Source organism: Aquarana catesbeiana, linkage group LG13 (genome assembly GCF_042186555.1).
Source record: "Aquarana catesbeiana isolate 2022-GZ linkage group LG13, ASM4218655v1, whole genome shotgun sequence".
NCBI lineage: Eukaryota > Metazoa > Chordata > Amphibia > Anura > Ranidae > Aquarana > Aquarana catesbeiana.
Window position 1 is genome coordinate 118379185 of NC_133336.1, and position 23323 is coordinate 118402507.

A 23323-nucleotide genomic window follows, 5' to 3' on the forward strand; every position below is an offset into this window, starting at 1 on the left:
TGTCAGAGGTTAATTGATAACCCTGTTTGTTACCCACAGATAATGTGGGCTCCCATGTCATGAAGAGCCTTGAAACTTCTGATCTTCACCATGGTGCCTTATGGGTTTTAGGTTTGGGTATTACTGAGTGACACTCCCAGTCCCTGGTTTGTCTCACCGGTTACTGCATACTTTCAGGCTGATAAACAATGCAATGTAACATGTCAGCATCAGGGTGTTAAAACCATAACAGCAGCAATAATTGCAAAGCAATACTAAAGCATCATGTAGGATAAGGAGGAGTCGTTTTGCTCAGGCATAATTTTAAGTTTATAATTTGCACCAAGTGACATCACAGATACACTTGAATGCAGCTGTAAAGCATTCTACATTTCAACTAGCAAAGGCCAAGGTCTAGTGTCTAGAAACAGCCAAATTTTCTGTGATGTAAGAGGCCTTAAAGTGCTAACAGCAAAGGAAATGTCCTTGCCTTACCCCTAGTCATACACTTTTGGTTTTGGATTTTTTTCTGATAGTTATGTTTCCTATAGCATTAAAGTTCCACCTCTGGCCTGTGGGAGGCCGAAATCACAAAACATGTATAGGGAGTCTCTTTTCTTGAAATGGGTAAGTGTAAATTTCAAAAAGCAAAGCTACATTAGGATTCAACCTTAAGGTGGAACAAAAGCCTAAAACATCTATTTTTAAAAATGTTTCCTCCCCCTCCTCCTACCTATTCTACCTAACCTGCATAAAAAATAGCTGTAATCTTACCTATTTTTAGTCCAGGTTTTAATCCAGGTTTTAATCTTTCCCCTGCAGCTCCAGCTCCCCCACATCAGTGAGTGGCTGCTGCAGGGGAAAGGAGGAAGTGTCACAAACGGGTGATGTCATGGCTCCTGGAATTCAGAGCCATTGTCGAGCACTCCTTTACACAGAGCTGTAAGATCACGTGACTAGACTGGAGCAAATTAAAAATATGTAAAAGTATACAGATATTTTTTTTACAGGTTAGGTAGGAGGAGGGGAGAGAACATTTATAAGAAAAGATGTACTTATTTTTTTTTTTAAGTGGAAGAAAAGCCTAAGAAAAAATAGCTCTGTGCTGAGTAAGAATGGGATCTACCATCTACCCCTTATGTATGTTAGGCAAAAACTGCTAATCCATTTATGTATGCAAAATAATCATTCAACAAGCATACAAGTTCTCGTTGGACAGCATTTTTTTTATTGCCTTTTGTTCATCTCCCCTCTCTTCCTGTCCTAGGTGGCAGTAGTCCTCAAAACAGGAAATTAGGGTATACTTCCTCAACAGTGATACAGATAGCAATACAAAACCCGATAGAGGTTTTAACCCTTCCCCACGCTCTCCAATACTTAATACTTGAAATCATTGGCAGACTTCTATTGAAACACTTTGTAGGAAAGACTCTGTTTGCAAAGCACTGGATAAACAAATAACATGTTTTATTAAATTTAGGAGTAAGAAAGATGGTTGATTTATTTATTTATTTTTTATTTTTTTTTGCAGTGTACTAATTTGGGGGTGGATGAGATAGTCCCCTGATAGTAGAAATGATCAAATTCTTCCTGATTGTCAACAAGCAAGGACAAACAAGGCTATTCCAGATACTATGAGTGTGTAGAGGTACAGAGGAGAACACTGTTGGAATCTGAGGTCATTAAACTTTGCCTTTCCCGTTCCAAAGATCAGTGAGATAAAATATGTTTATTTAGGTAATTGAGATTGGTATTGGTAAATGCTGATTACTTTTTAAAGGAAAATCTGCAGTGAGAGAAATACGGGGGTCTTCATTGCTGGAGGCCTTCTAAAAATATTCGACTCTGAACATGCATGTAGCAAGGGAAGTCAGAAATCCTGATCTGCATTTATGTCCTAGGTTAGTTGAAAAGACAATTGGATAAGAATAACAGCCACACAGATAGCATTTGCAGAAGATGCTGGCAGTAGCAGCTTCCATATTTTTCTTAGTACAGGTTTAGGCCTCATACACACGGATGTTTTAAAAAACGCGCTGTAAAGCTAGTACTGACGCCAGGAAAAAAACGGCCATTTGCATTGGCGTCCAATGCCCACAATTAGAATAATAGAATTGCCTTGAGCTAGATTTTAGCAAGGGTGAGTCGGTTTACAATTGGGCATATAATTGTGCCACATCCAATGTTTACAAGGAATTAAACAAAATCCCCAGGTGGCAGACTTTTAAGGCACAAAATGGTAAAAAGGTATATTCTAATATGAAAAATATTTATTGAAATATGAAAAATGCACAACATTTAATAAAAAAACATTAGAGAGAATAAGCATTCCAGTGTTGTCATACAAATCAGAATACATATAATGGACTAGTGTTTCCTGTACCCAACGCGTTTCGGAGTGAAAATGTAATCCTCCTTCTTCAGGGGTATAGTTTAAACAAGAAACTCAGTATTATAGAATGGAAGTCACAATTGTTTAAAAACACAGAGGTGCCAAGAGGAGTTGTTTCCAAATTGCTTGATCCACAGAGTTCAATATGCAGGCATACCTCAAGAACGGGAAAATGCCTGGCCTGTATGTGCTGGTCCAGCTCCCCCACGCCCACACAAGCCAGAAGACCCACTGGGGCCGAAGAGCAGGAAAGGACCCTGCACAGTGGTGTGTGGAAATGTCCTGGGCTGGGTGCTGGAGCGAACGGTCACATTATTCCCACAGCTGTGGCATTTGCAGACAGCCTCTCCTCTTGTTGCGTTTTTCTTACCACATAAATAGCAACGCAGCCAAGTCATTTCCACGCACCACTGTGCAGGGTCCTTTCCTGCTTTTCGGCCCCAGTGGGTCCTCTGGCTTCCCCTCCTCCGGGTTGGTGTTGTGTGGGTGTGGGGGAGCTGGACCAGCACATACGGGCCAGGCATTTTCCTGTTCTTGAGGTATGCCTGCATATTGAACTCTGTGGCTCAAGCAATTTGGAAACAACTCCTCTTGGCACCTCTATGTTTTTAAACAATTGTGACTTCCAGTCTATAATACTGAGTTTCTTGTTTAAACTATACCCCTGAAGAAGGAGGATTACATTTTCACTCCGAAAACGTGTTGGGTACAGGAAACACTAGTCCGTTATATGTATTCTGATTTGTATGACAACACTGGAATGTTTATTCTCAACATGTTTTTTTATTAAATGTTGTGTATTTTTCATATTTCAATAAATACTTTTCATATTAGAATATACCTTTTTACCATTTTGTGCCTTAAAAATCCGCCACCTGGGGATTTTGTTAAATTTCCTGAGCTAAATTTTAGCTCACTGCTCTAAATCAGTGGTTCTCAACCCCGTCCTCAAGTACCCCCAACAGCCGCGTTTCTCTGCCTCTATTCAAAATCAATGGTTCCCTATGGGAGCCCATTGATTTGAATAGAAGTCGCACCAGAAGTCGGATCAAAATGATCCGACTTGCGGTGCGACTTGTGTGCTTGTCAGGTCACTTTGAGGCTAGATGACAGGAGCACACCGTTGGGATCAGGGGTGCTCCGCAAGCTAGTGGACCCTACGGCTGACTGCTGCGGATGGGAGTCAGGGTGGTAAGGAAGGCAGGGCCGCTGGAACGCAAGCACGGATCCCACCGGGGTTAGGGCATAAGATTCCCTGGGGCGCGGAGTCTAAGAGCCAGCAGGTGTTCACCAGAGCCTCTAGTGGTGAGGATGGACTGGGCTGCAACTGGCTCCAGGTCGCGACCCCCAGGGTCCCTCAGCTCACACCCACAGGATGATAGGGATAGTAAGGGAATAAGCCAAGGTCAGGGCCACAAACAGCCAAGGACGACAGAGTTCACGCCAAGGTTCAGGGTCACAGGCAAACGGGATAGTCGGGGACACGCCAAAGGTCAGGGTCACGAGCAGACAGGAATAGTCGAGAACAGGCCAAAGTCGGTAACTGGAATCAGACGTAGGAAACACAAGTACACACAAAAGCTAACACACAATGGTTGATCAGCACTGCTGGCTTGCAGTGCACAGGTTAATATAGGGTTCCCTGATAGGGCCTGGGGTGGGGCCATGCTTAGAGCAGAGGTTATAAAACCAGTCAGGTGTGAGGGGCTGGCCTCTTAGTCTGAACACATGAGGAGAAGGTAAGCTGATAGAGAAAGATTACTGCATAACCATGACAGTGCTGAGAATCTTGAAGGGGAACTCCGCCAAAATGTAAAAAATGTTTTTGCATGAGGTTCCCCCCAAAGACGATACCAGACCCTTATCTAAGCACGCAGCCTGGCAGGTCAGAAAAGGGGCGGACGAGTGCCCCCCCCCCCCCCCCCCCCCCGGACCATACCAGGCCACATGTCCTCAACATGGGGGAGTGGGTGCTTTGGGGCAGGGAGGGCTATGCGCCCCCCACCCCAAAGCACCTTGTCCCCATGTTGAGGACAAGGGCCTCTTCCCGACAACCCTTGCCATTGGTTGTCGGGGTCTGTGGGTGAGGGCTTATCGGAATCTGAAAGCCCCCTTTAACCAGGGGGCCCCCAGATCCCGGCCCCCACCCATGAGTGAATGAGTATGGGGTACATCGTACCCCAACCCATTCACCTAAAAAAAAGTGTCAAAATAAACACACTACATAGGTTTTTAAAGTATTTTATTAGGGCAGCTCGGCTTTTCTCCCTCTCCTCTCTGCGCTGTCTTCTCTCTCCACTGTCTTCTAGCTCTTTTGCCGGGTTTTTCTCGCTCTTTTGCTAGCTCTTCTTCCGATGTTGACTCGACGCGATTTCCAGATGTAATGCTGGGTCCACCGTGTGCGATGACTTATATTGGATTGTCGGGAAGAGGCCCTTGTCCTCATTAACATGGGGACAAGGTGCTTTGGGGTGGGGGGCGCAGAGCCCCCCTGCCCCAAAGCACCCACCTCCCCATGTTGAGGGCATGTGGCCTGGTATGGTCTAGAAAAGGGGACCTGCCGGGCTGCGTGCTTGGATAAGGGTCTGGATGGATCTTGGGGGGGACCCCCACACCATTTTTTTGGCGTAGGAGGTTCCCCTTAAGATCCATACCAGACCGAAGGTAAATTGCGTTTAACACCTTTTACCAGCGTCTGGCGTTTTTACAGCTCTAGCGCTGGAGCCTCAGAACGCGCTGGTCCTAGGTTTGTATTATGGTTTTGTGTATGAGGCCATTGAATAACACGGAGTGGCGTTTTTAAGCTTCAAAAAAAGCTCAAAAACACCGCTGTAAAAACATCCGTGTGTGAGGCCTTACTGTCAATTGTATTCTGCACTTCCAGCTGGGTACGCTCTTCACACCTAACTGAATCTCCCAGCCGAGGCTGCCATCAGGGGGGTACGGCCGTTAGGGGGGGCCGTGCTGTGCATTACAGAAACGATCTGTGGCATTGAGCTCAGACATCGAGCTCTCTACTGCCACCTCTGGCTACTATGTGCATGTGTACCCCTCGTGTACTGGGCTTTTCTGTGTCAGCAACATGTCAGCTTTGTGTAAAAAGGGGTGGGAACAGGTAGGAAGAAATTCTTTACAAGTAGGGGCTCTGAAGGAAAGGGAGGGGGCTGTTTATGTACAAGGAGGTCCAATATAACAAAACAAAAACTCTTGCGCATAAGTGTGTAGGCCCGGCAGTTCAAAGTCAAGATGGACGGAAGCTTTCAGCCTTGCTGCCCTCAAGGATGGGGATATCCTAACAATCAGACAAAACACAGAAAAGAAAGGGCGCACCGGCCTTGTGCATTATCCTTAAAGTTTTATTACAAAAGAACACAAAAAAAAAAACTCTCACAAGGGTAGATGGAAATCACGCATAAGTGGTAATGGTGATGAGTGCACCGATTACAGTCTCCAGACCTAAGGACAAGGCGTGCAGACAGCTGCTGGCTGATGCGTTTTGAAGGAGGTGCCTTCTTCTTCAGAGCCTGTGTACAAGGACGATCCAGAGCCTTGTGTGTTTACAGATTTGTGTATGTGTGGGGCTGACATAAATAATTAAGGGTGCACGGGCGCCGCCTCCTCTCTCCAGCCACCCACCTCTATGTATCATGGATAGATTTATGCATTGCATTGCATGGACTGACATAGATACAGGTGTGAGGGGGGCTGACATTTATACAGATGTGAGGGGGGCTGACCTATATACGGGTGTGTGTGTGTGGGGGGCTAGCATATAAGCAGTTGTGTGGGGGAGGCTGACATATATACAGGTGTGTGTGTGTGTGTGTGTGTGTGTGTGTGTGTGTGGGGGGGGTCTGACATTTATACAGGTGTGTGTGTGAGGGGGGCTGACAAATATACAGGTGTGAGGGGGGCTGACATATATACAGGTGTGTGGGGGGACTGACATATATACAGGTGTGTGTGTGGGGGGGGGGCGGCTGACATATATACAGGTGTGAGGAAGGCTGACATGTATACAGGATTGAGGGGGGCTGAGTGCGTACAGGAGGGGTGGCCGGTGTGCGGATTCGGTAGGATGGCCTGTGGGCAAGCCCTGGGGAATGTTGGTGGTCAGGCTGGGGGGGTCCAGGCCTAAAGCTGTGTAAGGGGCCCAAAAATTTCTGATGGCTGCCCTGCTCCCAGCATTATAGTCCGGATAGCATTCAGCATCACAAAGCAACACAGGAACAAGTTAATTGTGGCTTGGTTTACCTCAATCAAAGAACAGCAGCGGGAAATTGTTTAAAATTCCTTACTGCAGTAAAGAAACATACCACATATGTTTTTCTTAATGTTTGCATCAGAAAAAAATGTCTAAGAATCCATTCACACTACTGCTGCAACACAAAGTAAAATGCACCATTTTTAATGGCACCCCAAACGCACCTCTGTTGTAGCTCACTGCAAAGCGGATTAGCACATGCATTGCAGTGCTGAAAATGCTGCATGCACAATTTTTAGTCAGTTGTTCTGCATTAGACAGTGCACTCAAATGACTGTGCTACTTAAAGAAATTCAATTTAATGCGTGATGCAATGTGCGCTAAACACACCACAGCAGACCATGCTGGTGTAAATGGTCCCTCAGTGTGGCAATTTAATTGCTGGAATGCCAGATGTTGGTGAGTCACATAACCATTCGCACACGAGTGTTTTATGACATGTTTTAAATTGCACTTGCCTGGGTTACAGACCAGTTGAAGTCTTTACAGAGTAGCAGAAGAAACGTATGTGCGTTGCGCTGTTAGTGGAAAATGAGTGATGGGAATATAAAGCAGCGGATTGACATCAAATTTTGCATAAAAATTAGAAAAAGTGCAGGTAAAAAACATTAGCTCTGTTACAACAGGCTTATAGTGGACACTCCATGAAGAAATCAAGTGTTTTTGAAGGCATAGGCGGTTTAAGGGATGGCAAAAAGATGTGAACGATGATGCAAGAAGTAGGCAGCCAAAAACACACAGAACGAATGCAAATGTGAACAGGGCGCAAACCCTTGTATGCTCAGATCAAAGATTGAGTGTGCCACTGATGGCAGAAGAATGAATCAGGGAAACAGTGCGGCAGATTATAATGGAGGACTTTGGAATAAGAAAGATTCACGCAAAGATGGTGCCTCGAATCTTGACAGAAGGTCAGAAAGAACGTCATCTTCAAATTTAATTTGATGTTTTGAAGAATGCAGAGGTGTTTGATAGGGTTATTACCAGTGATGAAACATGGTGTTTCCAGTATGATCCAGAAACAAAACCCTGGAGCATGCAGTGAAAAACAAAGAATTCACCTCGCCTGAAGAACGCACGGATGTCTCATTCTGAGTTCAAAATCACGTTCGTGTGTATTTTTGATCAGGAGGGGATAGTTCACTATAAGTTTATAGAACATGGTAAAACAGTCAACAAACTATTACTTGGTAATTCGGAAAAGGTTACAGAAAGCTAGAGGAAAAGACTGGAACTCTGGCCTGACAAATGGTTTCTCCTCCACGACAGTACTTCTGCACATGATACATTAAGTGTTTGCGAGTTCCTGGCACAGAAATGCATTCCGAAACTTGACCAATCACCTTATTCCCCTAACTTAGCACCCTGCGATTTTTGTCTGTTTCCAAAGTTAGGAAATGTCTTAAAGGATACAGACATTACATACATTTAGTGTGAAGCAACAACTGTGCAGTGTTCCAGAAAACTGATTCCAGGAATGCTTACAGCAGTGACACAGTCATCTATAGAAAAGTGCGCCGCACTACTTCTTAACGCTAACAACAGCCACTAGTGTATAGGTAAGGAAATATTTTTCTCTCCAGTCATCTTCCAGGACAGCACACCTGAGAGATGACTGGTCTCACCTGACAGGAAACACAATCAACAATAGAGGTAAAAGCTCCCTCTGCTCCTCAGTTCTTGATTGTGTTTCCCTCAGCGTGCAGCACATATTTTATTTTTCACCTCCCTGACCGAGCCCTAAGGCCCCCCCCCCGGGCGTCAGACCACATGCAGACCAGTGGTGGATGCAAGTCTTGGCCAGGGCCTTCCCCTTTCCAGGGGGGGATATTGTCCCCTACTCGGGGGGGCAGCAGAAACTGGAGAGGCCCTCCCTGAAATCTGGAGGCCACTGGACACAGTGAACGTGTGTCCAAAACTCCAGGGACCATGCTTCCCACTCTCTCCCCCTACCTGAGAGTGGTGAAGGGGGGCAGAGGAGGCTGTCTGTGTGGCCATCTGCTGCGCCGAGGGCTCCCCGCGGACCAGGGAGCGTCTCCCGCTTCTCCAGCCCAAAGTCCGGGTCTGGTAAGGCTCTCAGGTAACAGGAGAGAGGTTGCAGGTTGGGAGTCCTAGTGTGTTGGGTGCCGGCTGCTCTGCGCAGGCCCGGACGCTCGGCAGAGGGGTGGGCCGCACCAGGGATGCCGTTATTTCCGCAAACGTAATTTCTGGGGACAGAGACTCCGACAAGATGGCAGCGGCAGGCAGAGACCATGTATGGCAAGGCGCGCTGAAGCAGGCCAAAGCACAGCAGTGGAGCTAGGGTCCTCGTCCCTTTTCTTCCATGGCCTAGGGGTGACAGAAGTGGAGTCCTGCAGGCTTCCCTGTCACAGATAAGGAAAGAGGACGAGCTAGGATTGCCAGTAGGTCCAAATCCAAAGCCCCCTCCCAGTCTAAGCGTTGTGGGTACTGTAATGACAAGCTCCCACAGGACCACACTAAGCCTTTCTGTTTCAAGTGTATCCATAAACTAGCAGGCAAGGAGACCTTGCAAGTTATGAAAGACTTTCTCACTGTACAATCGGAAATGCTTGCGACACACCAGTCCTTTAACGCAACAGTCGGGACCAGACGGCGGGCGGAGGCCCCTTCCAGTAGGGGGGGTTCCTCCTCTCAGGATTCCGACAAGGAAGAGGCAGAGGTCTGAAAGCAGAGCTCTCTGGAAGAGGGGGAAGACCTAGACCAGGACAGCCAAGATAGCGAAAAAGCTAGGCCTAGGAGACACCTCTTCTCAATGGAGAACACGGAGGGACTCCTCCTGAGCAATTTATACATCTGAGGACATCCAGCAGCCATCAGCACAGGTCTCGGCTCAGGATAAAATTTTTGTAGGGGGCTGTCAAACCACAGGTGAAATCCCCCGAAGTAGCCTGAGAAAAAGGTACTAAGGCTTAAAATGTGGAAGTGCAGATGTCCCTTCAGGGAGCAGGAAGAATAAAAATTCTTTAAAGTCTCTAGACTTGATGCTTCCCTGGCTCAGGTGTCTAAACACTTGGACCGTTTATTTGAAGACTTTGGTAATATCCATGATCAAATGGATCGCAGGTCCAAGACTCTATTACGCAGGGCTTGGTAAGCCAATTCCTGCGTCGGCAGGAATGAGGACGCGTGAGTAAACAGACTTTTAAACCACATATCGCGTGGCGCCAAGACCAAACAGATAGTAGATTCTCGGGAAGGGCAAACAGAAAGGGGGTCTCCTCTTTTCCAGCCCCGGACCTGCCAACAAGTGTCCAAGTGATGCCAACCCCAGGGTTGGTGGGAGGCTCTTGTGATTTCTCACTCAATGGGAAGAAATCACCCAGAGCAGGGTCTCCTCCAACTTCAGGGAGCTCCTGGCGGTTAGAAAAGCCTTAAAGGTTTTGGAGAACCGGATCAGGGGAAGAGAGGTCCAGATCTTCTCGGACAATGCAGTGATGGTATCCTATATAAAACAACAGGGAGGAACCAGGACCCAGAGGTTAACAAGGTTAGCCCAGCAGATCCTAGGGTGGACAGAGAAGAGAATCTATCTCGGTGGTCCATATAAAAAGAGCCTACAACACGGAGGAGGACTATCTCAGCAGACAGCCCATCCACCAGTGGAGTGGGAGCTAAACAGCGAAGTGTTTTTGCTCGTTAGTCAGCGCTTTGGCAGGCCGGAAGTATATTGCTAAAAAAAGGGGGGTAAATCTGCGGCGCTAATTATAATATGTAAAACCTCCAAACCATACCAAGAGGTTACATAACCAGATCTCCAGGTATCGATAATGTCTAATGCTTGATCTTCCACTAATTTGTGCAATCAAAGGTCACAGAAAAAGCCAGTATTGCATCAAAAAATGAAATAACTAAAACAAAAAACTAAAGAAATCACAAAATGGGAATACTTGGTCGCTGTTTATAAATAACCCATACAAATGTACATAAATCAAAGATCCACTGAAATAAATAGTAAAAATTATTTGAAAAAATTAATGAAAAATTAGAACCACAGACTCCACAGTTAAACAGATCTTCAAACCACTACTCAAATAAATGAATCCAAATTAAAACATATCCTTGTAAACTATCCGAAGTTATGATAGTTAGTGCAACAATCAAAAAAATAGATGAGTGATAGGTGCAAATTCACTGGTGAAACAATAAGTGTAATTTATGCAGGATAAAAAATCACGATCTGATAATATCAAAACTATAAATAGATAAGACTAAAAGTGTCTAATGAAAAGGTAAACCATAAGTAGCAACATATGTGATCTAACAAGGTGTACATGAATAATCCTGCAGAAAGCAATAAATTTAAATAGAGCAATCTCCAAAGCGTCCCATCCAAAAAGGAAACAAATCAATCAATAAAAGTAGCAAGTAAAAATACTGCAACAAATGTGATCACACAGAGTGTAGATGAATAAATAGTAATTGGAGAAGATAAATAAACAGTCTCAGAAAAGTCCCATAAAAGATAAGATCTCCATTGTGACAAATAATTGAAAAAACAAAGTTGTTCCAAAGATATTCAGTGATAGATGTAGTGTGTAATGGTAGCGGTTCCCTCAGCCTCTCACCTCCCGGCTGAACGATCACAGCCTATTTAGCATACGACAGATGCAATAGATAAATGTGACTAAAAGTGTCTAATGAAAAAGTAAACCATAAATAGCAACATAAGTGATCTAGCAGGGTGTACAAGAATAAACCTGCAGAAAGCAATAAATTTAAATAGAGCAGTCTCCAAAGCGTCCCATCCAAAAAGGAAGCAAATCAATCAATAGAAGTAGCAGATAAAAATATACTGCAAAAAATGTGATCACACAAAGTGTAGATGTAGATGAATAGATAATAATTAGAGAAGATAGTGGAAAATAAATAAACAGTCTCAAAAAAGTCCCATAAAGGATAAGATCTCCATTGTGACAAATAATTGAAAAAACAAAGTAGTTCCAAAAATATTCAGTGATAGGTGTAGTGTGTAATGGTAGCGGTTCCCCCAGCCTCTCACCTCCCGGCTGAACGATCACAGCCTATTTAGCATATGACAGATGAAACAACGGCTTCCCAGTCTCCTTGTTGCCAGGGGTCTCCAGAATGCTGCTTTCAGGTTCAGCTCTCCCGGCTGAACGATCACAGCCTATTTAGCATATGACAGATGAAACAACGGCTTCCCAGTCTCCTTGTTGCCAGGGGTCTCCAGAATGCTGCTTTCAGGTTCAGCTCAAAAGAAAGGAAAGGGCTCCATAGTGTAGCAAGTAATTTCAATATTTATTTCATCAATATTTCACTTACATAAAAAACTGGATAACACAGAAAAAACTCTCAGGCTGCTCTCAGCTCAACGATCCCGGCCGTGATCGGAGAGACAAGCTGCAGCCGAAAAAGATCCGCCTCTCTCTTCCCTGACGCGTTGCGTGACTGTCACGTCACTTTCTCAAAGGGTATGAGGGAAGGCGGACACGGATCATTCTTATGGGAGAGAGGTAACCATGACAACCCCTCTGCCACAAGCGTAACGGTATAACATACGGCGCTCCTTGTGCACATAAATTACATGTTAAAACTACACAAACTCTCATTCCTAAATAGGTTTCCATACATAAAAAGTTAGCTTACATAAATAATTAATTAAAAATTATTAATTAAAAGATATTGGTATATATATATAAATAAAGCATTAATATGAAAAAATAGTGAGGGGAGGAATGGAAATTCTCCCTCTAGTGGTCCATCATAAAATTGCAGATCAAATAAGATAATAATAACAATGAGGAGATAAAACCGTCAAACTGATTAAACTTCAAAATTAAAAATTATCGAATGTATAAGGGCCTGCAACACATAAAAGAATCTAGCTATAAAATACCTCTAAAAAATCACGGACCTAGTTCAGCAATAAATACAGAAGGAATCATAATACATAATATTAAAATAAATGGCCAGAGAAAGGATAATTGTGGAACAACACTTCTAATAATTCGAGATAAAACAATTAAGATCAAATTCAACATTATGACCCAGAGGCGTTAAAGTACGGAGCTCATGTATCCAACGGGATTCTGCCTGACTCAATTTTATCACTTTGTTATCACCCCTCCAATGGGGTTTATATTTCTCAATTCCCCATACTTTAAGTGAGGAGGGGTCCCTATTATGATATTCATCGTAGTGTTTTGACAGGCTATGTTTCGGATAGCCTTTCTTTATATTTTGGGTATGTTCTCTCAATCTCTTCCATAATTCTCTTTTTGTTCGTCCTACATATTGGATCTGACAGGGACATTCCAACAAATACACTACTCCCTCCGTTCGGCAAGATATAAATTCTTTGATTTGATATTCTTTATTAGTAACTGTTGATTTGAAGTTACATTTTTTCTTTTTTGCCTCATTTGTGTGTCTGCAGGTGTAGCAGGTCTTGCAGGGATAAAAGCCTTTCCCATCAAAGAAGGAAAATTTTCTCCGCGGGGGAGGGTCTAGTACATTTTTAGCAACCAAGTCCCTCAATGTGGGGGCTCTCCGATACGTGAATCTCGGTTTCTCTGGTAATAGAGTTCCCAGGTGCCTATCTGCTTTCACTATATCCCAATATTTTCTAAAGATTTTTTCTATTTGCTTATGTTGCAAACTATAATCCATCACTAATGGTACACAGTTCATAGGGTCAATTTTTTTACTAGAATCCTCTATGAGTTTACTTCTATCCATAACCTCTACATCTTTAATTTTCTCCTTTATAAAATCAGGGCTATATCCTTTTTGAATAAATCTTTGTCCAATAAATTCGGCTTGTTCAAGAAAAACCTCTTGTTTTGTACAGTTTCTTTTCAGCCTGGTGAACTGGCCTTTAGGTATATTGTTTAGCCAGGGAGCATGATGGCAACTATCTATTGGCAGATAGCTGTTTCTATCAACTTGTTTAAAAAACGTTTGGGTAATAAATCTTCCATCATCTTTTAAAATTTCCAGATCTAAAAATTGTGGAAATTTTAAAAGATGATGGAAGATTTATTACCCAAACGTTTTTTAAACAAGTTGATAGAAACAGCTATCTGCCAATAGATAGTTGCCATCATGCTCCCTGGCTAAACAATATACCTAAAGGCCAGTTCACCAGGCTGAAAAGAAACTGTACAAAACAAGAGGTTTTTCTTGAACAAGCCGAATTTATTGGACAAAGATTTATTCAAAAAGGATATAGCCCTGATTTTATAAAGGAGAAAATTAAAGATGTAGAGGTTATGGATAGAAGTAAACTCATAGAGGATTCTAGTAAAAAAATTGACCCTATGAACTGTGTACCATTAGTGATGGATTATAGTTTGCAACATAAGCAAATAGAAAAAATCTTTAGAAAATATTGGGATATAGTGAAAGCAGATAGGCACCTGGGAACTCTATTACCAGAGAAACCGAGATTCACGTATCGGAGAGCCCCCACATTGAGGGACTTGGTTGCTAAAAATGTACTAGACCCTCCCCCGCGGAGAAAATTTTCCTTCTTTGATGGGAAAGGCTTTTATCCCTGCAAGACCTGCTACACCTGCAGACACACAAATGAGGCAAAAAAGAAAAAATGTAACTTCAAATCAACAGTTACTAATAAAGAATATCAAATCAAAGAATTTATATCTTGCCGAACGGAGGGAGTAGTGTATTTGTTGGAATGTCCCTGTCAGATCCAATATGTAGGACGAACAAAAAGAGAATTATGGAAGAGATTGAGAGAACATACCCAAAATATAAAGAAAGGCTATCCGAAACATAGCCTGTCAAAACACTACGATGAATATCATAATAGGGACCCCTCCTCACTTAAAGTATGGGGAATTGAGAAATATAAACCCCATTGGAGGGGTGATAACAAAGTGATAAAATTGAGTCAGGCAGAATCCCGTTGGATACATGAGCTCCGTACTTTAACGCCTCTGGGTCATAATGTTGAATTTGATCTTAATTGTTTTATCTCGAATTATTAGAAGGGTTGTTCCACAATTATCCTTTCTCTGGCCATTTATTTTAATATTATGTATTATGATTCCTTCTGTATTTATTGCTGAACTAGGTCCGTGATTTTTTAGAGGTATTTTATAGCTAGATTCTTTTATGTGTTGCAGGCCCTTATACATTCGATAATTTTTAATTTTGAAGTTTAATCAGTTTGACGGTTTTATCTCCTCATTGTTATTATTATCTTATTTGATCTGCAATTTTATGATGGACCACTAGAGGGAGAATTTCCATTCCTCCCCTCACTATTTTTTCATATTAATGCTTTATTTATATATATATACCAATATCTTTTAATTAATAATTTTTAATTAATTATTTATGTAAGCTAACTTTTTATGTATGGAAACCTATTTAGGAATGAGAGTTTGTGTAGTTTTAACATGTAATTTATGTGCACAAGGAGCGCCGTATGTTATACCGTTACGCTTGTGGCAGAGGGGTTGTCATGGTTACCTCTCTCCCATAAGAATGATCCGTGTCCGCCTTCCCTCATACCCTTTGAGAAAGTGACGTGACAGTCACGCAACGCGTCAGGGAAGAGAGAGGCGGATCTTTTTCGGCTGCAGCTTGTCTCTCCGATCACGGCCGGGATCGTTGAGCTGAGAGCAGCCTGAGAGTTTTTTCTGTGTTATCCAGTTTTTTATGTAAGTGAAATATTGATGAAATAAATATTGAAATTACTTGCTACACTATGGAGCCCTTTCCTTTCTTTTGAGCTGAACCTGAAAGCAGCATTCTGGAGACCCCTGGCAACAAGGAGACTGGGAAGCCGTTGTTTCATCTGTCATATGCTAAATAGGCTGTGATCGTTCAGCCGGGAGAGCTGAACCTGAAAGCAGCATTCTGGAGACCCCTGGCAACAAGGAGACTGGGAAGCCGTTGTTTCATCTGTCATATGCTAAATAGGCTGTGATCGTTCAGCCGGGAGGTGAGAGGCTGGGGGAACCGCTACCATTACACACTACACCTATCACTGAATATTTTTGGAACTACTTTGTTTTTTCAATTATTTGTCACAATGGAGATCTTATCCTTTATGGGACTTTTTTGAGACTGTTTATTTATTTTCCACTATCTTCTCTAATTATTATCTATTCATCTACATCTACACTTTGTGTGATCACATTTTTTGCAGTATATTTTTATCTGCTACTTCTATTGATTGATTTGCTTCCTTTTTGGATGGGACGCTTTGGAGACTGCTCTATTTAAATTTATTGCTTTCTGCAGGTTTATTCTTGTACACCCTGCTAGATCACTTATGTTGCTATTTATGGTTTACTTTTTCATTAGACACTTTTAGTCACATTTATCTATTGCATCTGTCGTATGCTAAATAGGCTGTGATCGTTCAGCCGGGAGGTGAGAGGCTGAGGGAACCGCTACCATTACACACTACATCTATCACTGAATATCTTTGGAACAACTTTGTTTTTTCAATTATTTGTCACAATGGAGATCTTATCTTTTATGGGACTTTTCTGAGACTGTTTATTTATCTTCTCCAATTACTATTTATTCATCTACACTCTGTGTGATCACATTTGTTGCAGTATTTTTACTTGCTACTTTTATTGATTGATTTGTTTCCTTTTTGGATGGGACGCTTTGGAGATTGCTCTATTTAAATTTATTGCTTTCTGCAGGATTATTCATGTACACCTTGTTAGATCACATATGTTGCTACTTATGGTTTACCTTTTCATTAGACACTTTTAGTCTTATCTATTTATAGTTTTGATATTATCAGATCGTGATTTTTTATCCTGCATAAATTACACTTATTGTTTCACCAGTGAATTTGCACCTATCACTCATCTATTTTTTTGATTGTTGCACTAACTATCATAACTTCGGATAGTTTACAAGGATATGTTTTAATTTGGATTCATTTATTTGAGTAGTGGTTTGAAGATCTGTTTAACTGTGGAGTCTGTGGTTCTAATTTTTCATTAATTTTTTCAAATAATTTTTACTATTTATTTCAGTGGATCTTTGATTTATGTACATTTGTATGGGTTATTTATAAACAGCGACCAAGTATTCCCATTTTGTGATTTCTTTAGTTTTTTGTTTTAGTTATTTCATTTTTTGATGCAATACTGGCTTTTTCTGTGACCTTTGATTGCACAAATTAGTGGAAGATCAAGCATTAGACATTATCGATACCTGGAGATCTGGTTATGTAACCTCTTGGTATGGTTTGGAGGTTTTACATATTATAATTAGCGCCGCAGATTTACCCCCCTTTTTTTAGCAATTGTCTCTAGGTGTGTGAACACTATTATTTGTGGCTGCTATTTCTTCTATTTTTGACGTTGTTGAAGTTATTTTATATTTTTTATTGTTGGCTTTTTAATATTTAATATATTGGTGTGCGCACAAGTACCTATTATCTTACTCTAGGCCGGAAGTATAACTATTTGCCTGCAGAAAAAACAGGAAATTACAGAGGCTCTTTTACCTCGCCAGGGGGCAGGGTTCCGAGGGGATGGACACATTAGCCCAGAAGTGGGATTCGGGCCTGGCATATGCATTTCCTCCCTTGGCACTCATCCCCCGGGTGTTACAGAAGCTGAGCCAAGCAGACTGCAGACTAATACTAATAGCACCTTGGTGGCCAAGGAGAGCGCGGTTCCTCACACCTCACACTGAAGAAATGGTTAGTCGTCGCCCCCCCCGCTACGTCTGTCAATCAGACAGGATCTCCTCATACATGGACCAGTTTTCCATCCCGATTCAGGGTTCCTCTCCCTGATGAGCTGGTGCTTGAGAGGGAAATCCTCAGAGTAAGGGATGTTTGGAAAAGGCGATCGAGACCCTCTTGCTAAGCAGGATGCCAGTCACCAGATGTATATATGCAAAGGTCTAGGCAGTCTTTTCTCATTGGTGTCAAGTGAGAGAAGTCTCCCAGTGTATGAGGGGGGTTGATCAGGGTCTGGTGGTTAATACCCTCAGGGTCCAGGTAGCGGTCGACTCCGTATTCTTTGATAGGAGACTTGCCCTGGATCCTCTTATAAAGAGATTTCTGTTAGCCAAGGAAAGGGTAACCCCAATGAAATCGAATAGGTTTCCACCATGGGACCTGACCTTGGTGCTGGAAGCCCTAACTAGGAGGCCTTTTGAGCCGGTGGCTCAGCTCCCTATTAAGTTTCTTTCCCTTAAGATCGCCTTTCTTCTGGCAGTTGACAGCCAGGGGTGATTTACAGGCTCTGACGATTAAAGAGCCTTTTTTGTTACTTCTAGAAGACAGGGTTATCCTATGGCAGGATCTCCTGTACTTACCAAAGGTGACCTCACACACAGTTCCACAAGTCACAAGGGATCGTCCTCCCTTCATTTTGTGAAAACCCCCAGAATGAAAAGGAGGCAACCTTTCATTCGTTAGACGTTAGATGGTGTCTACTAGTTTATTTGGACAGTCAAGAGTTTTAGGAGAACCAACCACTTGTTTCTGTGGCCAGAGGAAGGGTCTCCAGGCCTCTAAACCAACCGTAGCAAGATGGATAAAACAGACCATCTCTGTAGCTTACGAGCAGTCAGGTAAACCAGTCCCAGCTCACATTAAAGCTCATTCTACAAGATCTCTGGTGACTTCCTGGGCAGAGAAGGTGGGCGCATCTATTTACCAGATCTGCAAGGGGCCACTTGGACAAGTCAGAACACCTTTCTGAGGCACTACAGGGTGGAACTGTTGTCACCTCAGGACCTGGCGTTCGGCAGGAAAGTCCTACAGGAATTGGTCCCACCCTAAAGGTAGGCCTGAGCTTCTTGCTCCTCAACTCAGGTGTGCCGTCCTGGAAGATGACTAGAGAAAATTACCAGTTACACTTACCGGTAACAGTGTTTCTAGGAAATCTTCCAGGACAGCAGGCCTACTTCCCACCCCTTGTTTGTTGGTGATATTTAATTCTCACAGAATTTACCCTTGTGCACTGGTGTGGGCTAATACTTTGTCACAACTGAGGAGCAGAGGGAAGGGCGGGGGCTTTTAACCTCTATTGCTAATTGTGTTTCCTGTCAGGTGAGACCAGTCATCTCTCAGGTGTGCCGTTCTGGAAGATTTCCTAGAAACACTGTTAACGGTAAGGCTCCATGCACACTGGACTTAAAAAAAACGTTGATTCTACAGGTGTTTAACGTTTTTTTTCTCCTGCCTCTAACCTCCCTGGCGGTATGATTATTTCGGATTTTAGGTGCTGAAAGCGGTACAATTATTTTGCATGGAAATTTGGCGTTTTATATTGTAGGCCTGTAATTCTTAACAATAACACACTTAAATCTGTCCAAACAAGAGTCTAGTAGATATCCCGGGTATGATGAAGTTTGAAACGCAAAAACATAAATGATAATATAATAAATAAATATAAATAATTTTAAAAATAATAATATAATAATAATAATAATAATAATAAAATAAATTTCCCCATGATTCACTATCGCTCAATTCTGCAAGTGTTCTAATTTACTATCGCTGTTTTCTAGCAGGTCTAAAGCCACTTTTGACATAAAGGGGCCCTTTTTTGGTTGCTATGGACAATCTCCAGTTTCCAGGCAGAAAGAACAGTATATATAACATAAAACTGCATGCAGGGCATGGGCCAAAGCACTGGGGACAAAAGGGATGTGAAATAATTTTATACAGTACTGTAATCTGTAAGATTACAGTACTGTAATGTGTTATGATGTTTACATTTTTTTTAATTTGCCGCCAGGCTCCGCCCCCGTGCGTTGCGACGCTCGCAGGGAACGGAGCCTGGCACGGAGAGGCTTCAGAGGAGACAGAGCCCGCAGACACAGCGGGGGACATCGCAGGATCCTGGGGACAAGGTAAGTAACGCCGCGCCAGGATCCTGCAATGTAATCCCGAGTGTGGCTCGGGGTTACCGCTAATGATGCTGAAATGTAACCCCGAGCCACACTCGGGATTACCGTCAGGGAGGCTAGAAGCACTTCTATTGTATTCTATGTGTCTTTGCACATTATGACTACTACAGGCGTTTTCTGTCAGGGACGTTTAGAGGCAGGAAAAAAAACCCTTCTCTATCACGTTTTCTGGAGAAGTTTAGGAGCTGTAAAAAACGTCAGTCTCTCCTAAACTCCTCTTCTCTCTTCTGAATGTCAAGTTTCAACGTTTTTTAGTAAAAATGCAATGCAGTGTGAAATGCATTCTGGTTATTTTGGGAGGTAAAACTTTTGCAGAGGGGCGTGTAGTGCAAAAAACGCCTATAAACTAAAATGAACTCTCATAGACTCGCCTAAACTTTGTACAATATGCTTTCTATTTGTGTCTTTTATGCCACGTTTTTTAAGCTAAAAACATTGACGTTTTTTCTGCTCCTAGTGTGCATGGAACCTATGTGTAACTGGTAATACATTAAAGCCAAAAAGAATCAAACATAGATCTAGTAACATCAAGCAGATCTAGTACAAATGTATAAAAAAAAAAACAGATGATAATACATAGGAGAACATTTCAAAGGGCTATAACCAATATAGAGTTGAATAATGAAGACAAGGGATTCTGATGCTAGGTAGGTATGTGGGATCTAGTTGGAGTTTAGGGGTGGGGAGCCAAACTCAGATTTGTCCCACAAGTCCCAAACTCTGTCAAATCTGTCCACAGCATTTTCTACCTGTGCTGTCGTGTGCTCCATTCTACGTATTTCAGCAATGACCTGTAGAAATTGATCCTGAGATGGGGGATAGAGGACAACCAACAGATAGGAATAACTCGCTTGGCGGCCAGTAAAATATAGGAGGCTTATTTATTCAAAGCTTTCCCCAGACCAGGAAAGGGGAGGCCCAGAAGAAGATGTAACAGATCCAGAGGAAGAGGGTGCTCAAATATATGCTGGAGCAGAGACATCACCATGGACCAAAAAGGCACAATTAACTCGCATTGCCAGAAGATGTGGTAATGAGTGCCTCTGGTTTTACCACATCTCCAACAAAGAGGGAAAAGGGAGGGATGATAACGATGCAATATTTCAGGAGTTCTGTACCAGAATAGTAGTATTTTAACCGCTTGCAGACCGGCTCGCGCCAATATACGTCGGCAGAAGGGCACGTACAGGCAGATTAACGTACCTATACGTTGCCCTTTAAGAAGCGGTTTGCGGGCGGGCGTGCGCGCGCGCCGCGACCTCTGTGAGTGTGATCGCGGGTCCCGCGGATCCGATATCCGCGGGGATACGTGCGATCGTCTCACGAAGAGGAAGAATGGGGAAATGCTGATGTAAACAAGCATTTCCCCGTTCTGCCTAGTGACAGGACACTGATCACAGCTCCCTGTAATTCGGGAGCAGTGATCAGTGTCGTGTCACACATAGCCACGCCCCCCCCACAGTTAGAATTACTCCCTAGGACACACTTAACCCCTTCACTGCCCCCTAGTGGTTAACCCCTTCACTGCCAGTCACATTTACACAGTAATGAATCCATTTTTAATTGCACTGATCGCTGTATAAATGTGAATGGTCCCAAAATCACGCCAAAAGTGTCCGATCTGTCCGCCATAATGTCACAGTAACGATAAAAATCGCTGATCGCCGCCATTACTAGTAAAAAAAAATAAATATTCATAAAAATGCCATAAAACTATGCCCTATTTTGTAGACACTATAACCTTTGTGCAAACCAATCAATAAATGCTTTTTGCGATTTTTTTTTAAAAAAATGTATTTTTACCAAAAATATGTAGAAGAATACGTATCGGCCTAAACTGAGGAAAAAAAAAAAAATGTATGTATTTTTTGGGGATATTTATTATAGCAAAAAAAATAATGCGTTTTTTTTCCCAAAATTGTTGCTTTTTTTTGTTTATAGCGCAAAAAAAATAAAAACCGCAGAGGTGATCAAATACCACCAAAAGAAAGCTCTATTTGTGGGGAAAAAAGGACGTCAATTTTGTTTGGGAGCCATGTCGCACGACCGCGCAATTGTCAGTTAAAGCGACGCAGTGCCTAATCACAAAAAGTGCTTGGTCTTTGGGCAGCCAAATGGGTCGGGGCTTCAGTGGTTAAAGCTGTCTCTCTCTGCGTTATGCACCTGGATACTTTGGACGTTGAAGTCCAAATCTTATCCCATTGAGGAAGAGAGATTGGTTGTTGAGTGATATGGACCCATTTTTGCATATAGGTGTGTAAATCTTCAGAAAGCGGAGAAGACTCCTGTAGTAGTTGATATAGAGCAGATATTAATCGTAATTGATGGGGACCTTGGGAACAGAGGAGTTCAAAGGCCATTGGTTTGGGTAGAGTATAGGTCGGAGAAAGGATTGATAAATAATGGCTTAGAGACAGAGCTTTCTTTCAGTGGTATTTAATCACAGCCACAGGTGGGGCCAAGCCATGCTCTGTGTGTCCATTGACACACAGAGCCACCTCGAGAGTGAACCCACATTAGTGCCACCATAGCTAGCGGCTTGCTATGGTGGGCAGTCAGTGGAAGGGGGGAGCCAGGAGCGCCAGCGTGGGCCCTGAGAAGAGGAGGATCAGGGCTGCTTTGTGCAAAACAATTACACAGATTGTGTAAGTATAACATATTTGTTATTTAAAAAAAACAATAAAATTGTTGAGTCAGTGCTTAGTGAACAAGGGAAGTAGCTAGCACCAGAGAATAATATACCCAAGTCCTGTCAGTGTATGTAAAGATATATGGGTGTAGCGCCAAACAAATTTTAACATCTAAAAATATATACCATTAATCAGTGAAAATACTTCAATGAAAAATAGAAAATATTATCTATAACTAAATTCACAAGAAAAAATACAAATGTGAAAAAAAGATACACAAATAGACAAATCAATAGGCCATATAGCAATGTGTATAATAAGTCCACCATATGGTGCATAAATTCCGCCTTAACATCATTCAAGATGCATGAATTACACTATGAAAATCCACTGTGCCAAAACCAAAACTCCACACTCACTGGAACACGTGGCTGCCAAAAATTATAAGCAGCAGCAATGCTCTTTGTAATCACCCAGACGAAAACAGCTTTCTCATGGAAGCGGTCTCTTTCAACAAAAAATGCCACCAGAAATGTGGCGGCCACAAAGAATGATGTCAGCACTCTAAACTCCACCCAACGTTTTGAGCTCTGGTGCATTCTCAGGGGTCAAAGAGTGCTAATTGCACTCTCTGCGCTAAACGGTCTTTCAGAGGTGTTGTGCAAGCAATCTAGTCCTTCCCAAGGACTAAAATCTAAAAAATAGAAGAGGATTGCTGCATCAAAACGTGAACATTTATTGATAAAAAGTTACATCCTATCAGGCATCTTTCAGGTGACGTTTCGGGCTAACAATGATATCGCCCTTCTTCACGACCACAGATATGTGGTCGTGAAGAAGGGCGATATCATTGTTAGCCTGAAACGTCATCTGAAAAATGCCTGATAAGATGTAACTTTTTATCAATAAAGTTGCATGTTTTGATGCTGCAATCCTCTTCTATTTTATATATATAAAATATATATATATATATATATATATATATATATATATATATATATATATATATATATATATATGTATATATATATATATATGTATATATTATATATTAGGGCTGTTACGGATTAAAATTTTCGTGTTCGATTAATCGATTTTTTTTTTTAATCGATTAATCAACTCATTTTGATTAATTTTAAAGCACAT

General features: G+C 42.3%; 1 protein-coding gene across 1 annotated transcript in view; it reads left to right on the forward strand.

Annotated features, from left to right (window-relative positions):
* Positions 1-23323, forward strand: part of AP4S1 (adaptor related protein complex 4 subunit sigma 1) — a 165629-nt gene that overhangs the window by 71149 nt on the left and 71157 nt on the right. Inside the window, 2 exon segments of the mRNA XM_073609179.1 lie at positions 1511-1602; positions 1604-1690. Coding sequence (XP_073465280.1) covers positions 1555-1602; positions 1604-1690 — 135 coding nt within the window. The 5' untranslated portion in view covers positions 1511-1554.